Source organism: Zophobas morio, unplaced genomic scaffold (genome assembly GCF_036711695.1).
Source record: "Zophobas morio isolate AGI-343-1 ecotype UQ-CSIRO unplaced genomic scaffold, CSIRO_AGI_Zmor_V1 ptg000030l, whole genome shotgun sequence".
In the NCBI taxonomy this organism is placed as follows: Eukaryota; Metazoa; Arthropoda; class Insecta; order Coleoptera; family Tenebrionidae; genus Zophobas; species Zophobas morio.
The window spans coordinates 9,277,524-9,288,732 of NW_026972135.1; the positions used below are offsets into that span (position 1 = coordinate 9,277,524).

At 34.4% G+C, this 11,209-nt stretch overlaps 1 protein-coding gene across 2 annotated transcripts; it reads right to left on the reverse strand.

The window, feature by feature from the left end:
* Positions 1-1,368: 1,368 nt before the first annotated feature.
* Positions 1,369-10,883, reverse strand: LOC135138137 (uncharacterized). 2 transcript variants are annotated; one of them, XM_064068021.1, is made up of 4 exons: positions 10,736-10,883; positions 5,756-6,049; positions 5,494-5,604; positions 1,369-2,073 (listed from the first exon to the last, which is right to left on the reverse strand). In XM_064068021.1, the coding sequence occupies exons 1-4, from the start codon at positions 10,737-10,739 to the stop codon at positions 1,883-1,885; spliced, it is 600 nt and encodes a 199-aa protein (XP_063924091.1). In that variant the 5' UTR covers positions 10,740-10,883; the 3' UTR covers positions 1,369-1,882. The 2 variants fall into 2 exon arrangements, with proteins under 2 accessions (XP_063924091.1, XP_063924090.1); XM_064068020.1 differs by lacking the exon at positions 10,736-10,883 and adding an exon at positions 10,081-10,336.
* Positions 10,884-11,209: the final 326 nt, after the last annotated feature.

The window sequence follows — 11,209 nt, forward strand, 5'->3', positions numbered from 1 at the left end:
GTTTCTCACTTTGGCGTTTTTTCTCTCCCTTTTGGCTTTTCTATCTTTCTTTCGTTTCTTCTCTCCTCCCGTTTAGCCTGTTCTCTCCCTCCATTTACCTCCTCCTAGCTTCTCTCTTCTTTCTTCTCTCGTGTTGTCTATCTCTTACTTCTAATCTGTTCTCTTTCTGCTTTCTGTCACTCCCTTTGTTTTCTTTTTCTTCATTTTGCCTTCTCTACCTCCTCCTCAAGCCTGTTTTCTCTCTCGCCATTTCCTAGTTTCTCATTTCTCTCCCTGCCTCGTTTCCTCTTCTATTGTGTTCCTTTCTAGTTCTCGCCTTACGTTTCTCACTTTGGCCTTTTTTCCCTTTCATTCGTTTTTCTTTCCCCATCTTGCCTTCTGTCTCTCCTATCCTAATCTATCCTTCTTCCCTTTGACTCGTCTTTTCTCAGTCTCCCCCTCTTTCTGCAAGTTTCAACTGCGAGTAGTTGTGTAAAAAACAAGGTACCTTGTCATAAATTTCACATCCAAAATTTTATTAAAAAACTCAAAACAGACATTCACGAATGCAAGAAAGCAGGGATTCTCATGGGCTTGAAGAGGCCTGGAACATCGGATGTCCAGCATCTATACCTGAGAAGTCCAAAGCACGATCGAACATATTTTCAAGCTGTTTCAACAGTGGTGCAATGAAAAGAAGTATAATATACAAATATCACAGAGCACACTATTAGCTTACTTTATAAGAATAAATGAGAAACTTGAATCTCCTGAAAGTTTATGGGCAAAAGACTCAATGCTCAAGGCAAGGTAAGTGTTTTTCTTTATTGATCCCTCGCTAACAATGTTTACTGTTTTCCTTTGCATTGGCTTTTTATTTTTTATTTCTATAATTTCTTTTCCTCCTTTTTTTTGTTCATTGCTAGTGCTTTTGCCTTCCTTGAAGGGCCAACTGATTCTATCTTTTCCTTTGCATTGGCTTTTTATTTTTTATTTCTATAATTTCTTTTCCTCCTTTTTTTTGTTCATTGCTAGTGCTTTTGCCTTCCTTGAAGGGCCAACTGATTCTATCTTCTCCTGCCCCTGTTCCCGAGCCTGTTTGCAGCACGAAAACTGTACGAGTTGAAGTCCGTGGAGAATCGCAGACCGAATTTATTATTATTATTATATTAACTAAGTAGTTTGATTATTATTATTAATTTTGTTTCTTTGTTGAAGTTAATTTGTTTTGCTTGGACCATGTTTTAATATTATTGTATGTATTTTTGTAAAATTAATTTTAATTTTTATTGTTCAATTGTGCCGGTTGAGTTTCATCAAACACTTCCGTCGTGGACTCCCCCACAATACTCTCGTACGCGAACAGTAGGAAGAGATTAATCATCCATGGAAGGTTTGTATAGTGTCCAGTCATCTAGAGTAAATGTAGAGAAAATAATGCAGCAGAATTTTCAATAAAACAATTAAATTTAAAATGCAATTAGCATTATTGTAATTGAAAAAATGGTAAAGTTCACTGTTAGGATAAATTCTTATGGGCATTATTTCCTTTACAGTCTCTACATTACTCAACATACTTAATTTATTGCTCCATACGGAAAAAATGTTTACATTCATAATGGCCGCCTGCAGTGAACATTACATTATATAAAATACATATGTTATCTTAAATATAATACGTAAGTAAATTTACAAAAGCAAACATTGAGTATGAATTACAGTAGACTATAATCAAACAAAAAATAATGCCTCTACACTTCCATGACAATCGATAAGTGTACCTAAAAAACTCACTGTTTCAAAGAATCAAACAAAGTTGTGTACACATATAGTCACAGAAGAAGTTTGTTCAATTTTAAACACATATTTGTGTCACTTTTACATGGAACAACGATTCAGGTTGTCATACTGGCAGTGGATCTTCTGGCGGATTAACAAACGTTGTTTCTCGTCCACTGTTCCTTGTAAAAACGGCCCTAAAATTTTTATAGTGATCCGATGTACTTCTTGGACAATGCACTCCGTGTTTATAGCAAAAGTAGATTATTGTCGGTGTTATCAAGACTCCCAATATTATGAGTATGATGTCGAGTACTAAAAAAAAAAACAACAAGTTAATAAACAAATGTTTTAACAAATGATTTTGTGGCAATAGAAAGAAAAGAGTTAAAAAAGGTTCTCTGAAAACAATTGACTCGTTTGAATTTTGAATGCAACAATTTGGAGGTGAAAATTATGTGAAAATTTTTGATACGCCCCGATACGATATATATATTTTTTTAAATAAGCAGGTACGTTTTTAAAAATAACATCCTATATATTTGTATTACAAAGTAAAAAGATAACTGCATGCAATATATTTTATTCTTATTGCGTTGTCAAATTTGCAAAAAATTAAAAGTGGTTGGATTGTGAAATTTTAAATATGATAATTTTTCCTTGATTAGATCGTTGGGATAGCCGGTACAGTGTAGTGGGTGTTAGAATTGAGGTGGTAGGGAAGATCATTCTTTCTGAAATTATTACAGTCACAGGAATGTTGTGTTTCATTCTTTCTGATGTTCTTGTGTACGGGAGAGGATGCTGTTGTAGTATGATCAGTAGGCTTCGGATCTTAGGTTTTTTGCCTTTTTATATCCACTTTAGGCATTGCAGCGAAATTTATATATTTATCCTAATTTAAAAAATGCTGTTTATTTAACGCCCATTTATCAAAATCTAAAATGCCTAATTTACGTCAGAGACCTAAAGTGTTAATTAAACGACTTAATTGTAAATTTTAAAAGGTTTAAAATAGGATTCCACGACCAACGTAGCGGACGTGCCTGCACAATAGAGATTTTCCGTGAATTCATTGTTTTGGCTGACAGATTGTTTAAAAATGGGTTGTAAACAACGCCCTTGAGTTTAATGGTACGGGTTGGCGTCGCCAACTGACAACGCTGGCCTGCATTTTATTTAGATTATAGCCGGAAGAAGGTGAATCTCTGAAAAAGCATTTTATTTTAGAACTTAATTGTTAGTGATACTGAATGTTTTTGCGTGTTAGTGAGTGTGCTGGGGCCGGTTTTAATTTTTGTGCATACAGTAAAGAATCCTCAAAATGCCTAAGGTGAAATCATCCATGAAAGATAAAATCAAATTATGGTTAGGGAATAATTTGGACACTAATTTTCAATTTCCTTCTTCAACCAAAGACAATGAGTTATTCTGCAAAGTGTGTGGAAAAGTTGTAAGTAAACATTTAAAATACTGAAGCTTGAATTATGTTCACATTTTTGTTTCCTAGTTTAAGGGCGAAAAAAAATCAGAGAATAAATCCAGTAAACAGACTTTATTAAACGTTAGTTCCGACAATGATTTTGCGCAATTTTGCAGCGATTTATGTAGGGCTTTTACCGCAGCAAATATTCCATGGAATAAAGTTAGTTGTTCTGAGTTTAAAAATTTTATGCATAAATATACAGAAAGGCATTTACCCTCAGAAAGCACTCTGAGAAAAATTTTTATTTACCAAAAGATTACGATATGGTGAGCACTATAAATTTTATTTAAAAACTTTTTAACATAAATTTTATAATTTACAGGTAATTAAACGAATTAGAAATTCTTTTGGCAATAATAATATATGGATTAGCGTCGATGAGACGACGGACAGATTAGGAAGATACATAACCCATTTAGTAATTGGAAAGTTATCTTCTGAAGAAGCTGGCCGTCCATTTCTACTAGCTTTGAAGCACCTTGATAAAATTAATAACACAATCTCGAGATTTATAAGCGAATCATTGGGTGTGCTGTTGATAATTTTAAGCATTGAAATTATTATAATTTATTTAATTGTTAATTTGCAGCTTTATTGTGGCCAAAAGGAACTGAACACAAAAAAGTTAAATGGTTTGTATCAGATGGTGCTTCATACATGATCAAAACTGGTACTAATTTGAAGGTGTTTTATGAAAATATAACACACTTAGACTGAATTATCCAGATGTCAATGGGATAATTAGCAATGACAAGAAAATATTTTTCAAAGCACCAATAAGAGTAGAGTTTTATAAAAACAGTTTACCAAATACAACTCTCCCACCTGAACCTGCATTAACGAGGTGGGGTACTTGGATTCAAGCAGCATTGTTTTAAAACAAGTCAGTAAATATATAATGGTTTTTTACTATCATTCTTATACTGAATATTTTTACGTTGTAATGTCATTTGAAGCCACAGATGCACAAAGCATTAAAAAAGCTCAAGAATTTCTGAATAAAGCAAACGTTAAAAATGAACTCTTTTACATTAAAACTCACTTTAAAATTATTGCTGATGCAATAGAACAATTAGAAACTAGGTTTAAAATTAAACCAAAATATGGAAATTGTGGAAGAAGTGTATACATCTGTAAAAACACACACCAGAAAAGGTGGGGGAAATGGTGTTCCAAAAATTATGTTCTCTTTTAAAAAAGAACACAGGATACGATTTTATATGTCCGTAAATAACGTAATTTGCGGTAATGGAAATGCTACCAACAATACATACATAAATGAAAAAGTGGATTGTTCAATATTTAATTTTGCACCCATCACTTCTTGTGATGTGGAACGCACGTTTTCAAAACTTAAAAGTGTTTTAAGCGATCAAAGGTGTACATTTAGAATCGAAAATTTAGAGAAATATATAGTTTGCTTTTGTAACTCATTTTAAATACCTGAATTAATATTTTATTTTTTGTTAAATGCGACTTGCTTTAATTCGATCGCCATTTTTTTGCGATAACTTACAATTAGTGGACGTAACTTTAGATCGTTTGTTTATTTAATCATTTTTTTGTTTGTTTTTAATATACATTTTTTTGATGTATGCTTTTTCGTTGAGCAAAAGCATACAATTTTTTAACTTAAACTAAGATTTTTATAACCTAATTCGTCAATTTTGGAACCTAAAAATGTCTCCTTTTATTCATTTTTTAACGACCTAAAATCCGAAGCCTAATGATCAATAAAAATCATCTTGCTGTTAAATAATTAAACGTAAGCAATATTATGTTCATTATGTATTAAGAACAAACTATGTTTTTTTTTTTAATATAACATGATATTTACTTGTATCGTAGCGGGGGTATTATTGGAATGAGAATCTTTGTTTATATCACGTGGAAATACTAGAGAATTTTCCAAAAGATGAGAACTGTAACGCAATTGTATAATTATTCCAGATCAATAATGTAAAAGAGGAATCACGCCAACTCCTGTCCAAGTTCATATCTCGTTCTGATGGTATGTACAACCTGGTGTGACTAGACAGCTACAGACAGCCTGGACAGAAATTGGGTTTTCGACCGTGGCGTGACAGTGACCTCTAGACGTGTAAACCAACACACTTCACAAGCCCCAGTACGATACCGGCGAAACCGTCACGGTCACTCTCACCACGGACCCTCTAGTTTCGCCTCGAAGACAAGGGTGGTTCAAGAATTAAAATCGTAAAAGCACTGCTAACTTTGGACGATTATACCTTTGACGAAGCTAAAGTTGTCATTTTTCTCCAAGTCGTCAAGGATTTCCTGGCAGTATGAAACAGGGCAAGAAATATTACATGGACGTGTCTCAGCACCACTTGAACAGTCTGAAATGATATAAATTTTTATTAAATTATATGATAAAAGGTGTAGAAAAGTTTAAACTACAATAACAAAAATGATAAGCGGTTTCAAAATGGCTATCGATGACAATCAAAATTGGATTTTATACTCTGTGATCTAAGCACATCCACTTACTATTAAGAAACTTGTAATGTCCTGTGCCTTCGTAGCACTCCAGATAGATTTCTTCCAAATCACCGCGATATCTTTTTATAACAGTTGTATTTTGGGCGATTTCTGTTTCTTCACCTATGGACCCGATTTCATACTGATGGCATTCGGTATTGCTGGTGACATTGTAGTCCCGAACTGACTTTGTATCGTTGTTATTTAGGACGGAACGGATACCTGTGTGCTTACAGCCGCATATGTCGACGGTGATGTTTCCCTCGTTAATATTGACGACAGTACCTCCAAACATACGAAAACCTGAAACAATAAACAGTTTGAAATATTTGTCTACTTACTTAGGTAGTAATAAAATATGTGACGATATTGTTAAATATACTGCACATTAAATTAACTACATCTATTAGACGCCTCTTTCCTAAAAAGTTTCTTCAGTAAAAAATATTTTACAAAATATAACTTTCAAAATATATCGTTCCACACTGAGTTGATTTTAATTCCCCAAAAATGCGCAGAGCATGAAATATTAAACTTTTAAACGGCAATGTTAGTAAGAATTTCATTAATTCCATTAAACTAAGTGCTAAATGAAACCAATTTACCCTAGAATATATTATTGACCTCTTATTCGTCAAAAATAATTATCACACTAGTCAAATTCCTCACCACAGTCGGACACTTTAGGGTTTGCGTCTGGTCTCCATTCATCCTGATCGTTGATTTTCAAAAAATTAACAAGTCTGGTGTTATTAACCAGCTTTTATACCATTGTTAAATAGACAAGTTCGTGCGTTTTTACTTCCCGAGTGTACGTCACTTTTATGTTTTCTTGGCGTTTCATGACAGTAAGATCACCACTACAATCGATAAAGAAGAAAAATCAAGGAGATATAGAGATCCAGGAAGTCAAGAAAATGATCAGCGAACTTGCGACACAAATCAGAGGTGTTATGAGAGAAAGTAATAAACAATTATTGAAGGAATGGAACACAGCTTAAAGAGGAGCTTAAAATAATAAGAGAACAATTAAAGCAAGTAAGAAATCAACTACAGGAGCAAAATCACGAAAATTAAAGATAAGCATGAAGAATGGAAGCGAGCTAAGGAAGAAATGGGAAAGAGAGTGGGTGAAGTAGAAAGTCAACTAGATCGAATGGAGAGAGAAAAGAGCAGAAACAAAGTAGTGATGATGGAATTGGAAATAGAAACAGGAGAGCAGAAGCAGATAATTGAAAAGGTGACAAAATTTTTAGAAGAGAAAGTCAAAGTAGAGAGTAAAGTTCAAAGCGCTTACAAAATTGCAGAGAAAGTTTATGTAGTGGAATTCGAAAAGAGAGAAGAAAAAATAAATGTACTGAAAAGCAAGACGAACTTAAAAGGGTCGTCAATTTACATAAATGGTGATCTGACGAAAACGGAAAAAAAAATTCGAAACAAGATAAAAGAAGAGGCAACAAAAGAGAGAAATAAAGGAAAAATGGTTAGAATGGGATATAAAAAGTTAACTGTAGCCGGCAGAAATTTTGAATGGAATGAGGAAGAGGGCAGACTCAAGAAGGCAGAAAATTTTTAGTAAAGAGCCAAAAGAAAAGGAGGAAAAATGGAAGGAAACAAGGCAAAGGAAAAGGAATTAAGGATGCAAATAGGGAAATCGTAAAACGGGAAGCTGGTACAAAATTGGGAGAAAAAGGGGTGAAGGTACTGTTTTGGATTATTCAAGGGTTGCGAAAAAAGGAAAAGGAGTTCTGGGACTACGTGGGAAAACTTGATGTGGTGGGGGTAGTAAAGACATGGGTACAAACAGAAAACTGGGAGGAATTTGAAGAGACACTACCACAAGAATATGTGTGGAAGTGTCAAGGGGCGACAAAAGAAAAGAAAAAGGGGGGACAAGCGGGGGAATAGTAGCGGGAATTCGGAAAGAAATGCAAGAATTGGAAAAGGGAAGTAATAATAAAAACGGACTAATGAAGAAAGAAATACAGCTGGATAACAATCGATGGGAAATAATAATCGTTTATAGCAAGAAAATGGAGGAAACCAAGATAAACATAGAAAAGGACACAAAAGAAAAAGGAGATGAAAAAATACTTATAGGAGGGGATTTTAACGCAAGACTGGGCGATAAGAGGACAAGAAAAGGGAGAGAACAGAGGATCAAAAGACAAAGCAAATAACAAAGAAGGAAAAATATTGTGGAAGATAATAGAAGAAATGGGATGGTAAATTTTGAATTGAAACAAGGAAGGAGACGAAGAAAGCAAATGGACGTACGTAGGGGCTAGGGGAGAATCAATTATAGACTATGGGATTGTCAACGAAGAGGCGTGGGAAGAAAAAGAAAATTTCAAAGTGTGGGAAAGAGTAGAATCAGACCACATGCCACTAGAAATAAAAATCAAAGGAAAAGAGCAAGAGTACGAAAGACAAGATAGAAGAAACGAAAGATAGAAATAGAAAAAAGAATATGGAATGAAGAGGCAATTCAAAGATAGAGAAGTAGACTAGAAAAAAGAAATTCGAAGTAAAAGAAGATATAGTAGCTATGATAGCAGAACTGATGAACTTAATTGTAGAAGCTATGGAAAAAAAGAAAGATATACATATGGCAAGGAGGAATAATCAATAGAACGGAGAATGTAGTGAATTGAAGAGAAAAGCTAGAGAAAAATTAAGAAAATGGAAGAATAACGGGGGAAGGAAAGAAGAGTACTTAAAAGCAAGAGAGAATTAATTATAGGAGAAAATGTGAATAAAGAAAAATAAAAAAATACAAAAACGAGAAGAAGAAGACAAGACAATGAAGTCCCTTAAAACAGAAGAAGAAATATGGAGATATATAAACAAGGAACGGAGAAGGAAGACTGAAGTCAGTAGGAAAATCAAAAAACATGAATGGAAAAGATACTTTATGGAATTATTGGGACGTGAGGAAAAATGCAAAATAAATAAAGGAATCACAACGACGGAAGAAATGTGGAGAGGTTTGGAAATAACAGAAGATGAAATAGGAAGACAGATTGAAAGACTGAAAATAGGAAAGGGACCAGGAGGGGATGGAATCCAGAACGAAGCGTGGATGTTCGGGACAGAAGGAGTGAAAGAAAGGATATGGGAATATGGAGTTTGGAAGGGAAAATAGTTTCCTTGGCAGTGGAGAGAAGATATAATACCATTATTTAAAAAGGGGCAAAAAAGTGATGTGAAGACCTACCGACCTTGCTCAATACGGCGTACAAGATATACGCAATGCTACTGGATGAGAGGTTACGAAAGGAGATGGAAGCAAGAGGTATATTACCAGACGGTCAGGCAGGGCTTAGGAAAGGAAGAGGTACTATGGACAATGTGTACATCCTGCGGCTTTAGTAGGAAGAGAAATAAGGAAAGAGGGTGGACGAATGTACGTATTGTTCATAGATTTCAAAGCGTTTGATAGAGTGAATAGAAAGAAAATGTGGGAGTGTTTGAGGAGAAAGAGAGTAGATGTATACCTGGTAACGAAAATGGAAGAAATATATGAAGAAACAGTAAATACGGTGAGAGTGAATGCATGGAATAGAGAGTGAGAGTTTTTATACAAATAGAGGAGTGAGACAAGGATGCCCACTCAGCCCCGCATTGTTTGCAGCTTATCTAGGAGATATAGATGAAATGATCAGAAAAGCACGGACAAGAGGGGTGGTAGTGGGAAAAGAGAAAGTGTGGTCGCTGGCGTACGCAGATGATTTGGTAATTGTGGCAAAGAAAAGCGAAGAAATGAAAACAATGATTAAAAGTTTCGAGAAGTACGTACAAAAAAAGTGAATGTGGAAAAAACAAAAATGGTGGTGTTTTGGGAAGAAAGTAAGAAAGGAGAAGGAAGAGTGGGCATGGAGAGGGAAGAAGATTGAACAGATGGAGGACTCGATTGCAATATTTCCTTAGCTTAAGTTCGCGAAGTAAAAAAATGTGGCAAAATTGTATTCATTAAATGGCCTTAAAGGACAGCACCTCTCGGATGTTGTCAATTTTCAGAACAGAGGTTGTATGTGCTAAGAATAACATTGAGATTTTATTCAAAAAACAAAGTTACTTTCCCAAAATGGAAGAATGTAAGACACAACATATTGACCTTTCAACGGTTGCACAATCGCAACAAATGATTAATTATTAGCCTTTCTGGAACCACATCGACATTTAAGGCGTACTTGCTAATAAATTTTACACTACAGCAACGTAAAATTCTAGCCGGGGTGTGGTGTGGAAATTTCAGCAATTTTTCTCTGTTGTTGGCAAATTTTGGATATTTAATTAAACGATAACAGGTTTTTTTTTGGGAAACTACTTACCAGGGGCGGGTACATTGCCGGCAGACGTATTTACCAAAAACACCTGCATAAGAAGTATAAAAAATGTCGCAAACTTCGCCATGCTGAGTAGCACAAAGCTATATTCACTATGTTACAATTTGTACAAATAATTTCAACACAAAATTAAATTGTTGCGGAAACCAAAATGTCGAAAATGAAGGAAGAATTGATTATGTGTGTCACAGAGAACAGGTATTATCATGTAATACAACATAAAATAAGGTTATGGGCACCAACTGTCAAGAAAAAGATTAGTACCACAAAACAGTAATAAAAGTTACTAAGTAAATTTACTGCGCAGACCCTTGACGTTTAGTTCGCTCACAGGACCTGATGCGTAGCGACAAGATACTAAAAATTCCGATTTTTTTTTATCAGAGAAAGATACAGAACGCAACATGAAAAAAAAAGAAACAGATAAGGTTTATTGAATTTCAGTACTCTGTGTATGTAAGAGTAAAAGCTTTTTTAGGATGCCACACAACGGAGAAGTATCAACTTGTAATGCAATTATCATAAGTTTTTAAATGTAATGAAAGTTAATCGGTGAAGCTCATACTGAACAAGCCAATCGTCTTTTTCAAAACGTCGGCAATTTCTACCGGAACCCGGAAACGCTTATTTTAAGACATACCCATATGTTTTTACGCAGCTTCATTTTCATTTTTTCACAAATAGGGTTACCAAAAATACTTTTTTTCACAGAAACGGTATCTCACTGATAAATTCGGTAAAATTCAGTTCACACTAGTTTATATTATTACTTAACTTTTTAGGTAAACTGTAACAAAATAGACGCTCTTTATCAGTGTTATCTCTGTTTAAACAGTGCGAATATATACGTTTACAAGTGTTCAAAATCCTGCAGCGGGAAAAATTCAAATACCATTGAAGTAATAATGTGGTTTTCAGAATTTTTAAAAATATGTTTGCAGGGTGCGCCTGTTCTGTAGAGTCAACAATTAAATTTAATTTTTTATGCTACTTTGATTTTTTTTCAGTTTTGCCATGCCCCCTTATGACTGACCCTATAAAAAAAATTGACTTTTGGCACTTTCTTTGTTCACTGTAGCACAAATTCAAAAATTATTCACTCTTATTGAAGTAA

What these genes read in the sequence shown, in the direction of transcription:
- LOC135138137 (XM_064068020.1), bottom strand. Translation starts at nt 10,162, where the DNA reads ATGGCGAAGTTTGCGACATTTTTTATACTTCTTATGCAGGTGTTTTTG. An exon ending in CGGCAATGTACCCGCCCCTG is followed by an intron (nt 6,050 to 10,080) that starts GTAAGTAGTTTC and finishes TTATTGTTTCAG; the next exon opens with GTTTTCGTATGTTTGGAGGT. An exon ending in CAACTTTAGCTTCGTCAAAG is followed by an intron (nt 2,074 to 5,493) that starts GTATAATCGTCC and finishes TTTTTTTTTTAG; the next exon opens with TACTCGACATCATACTCATA.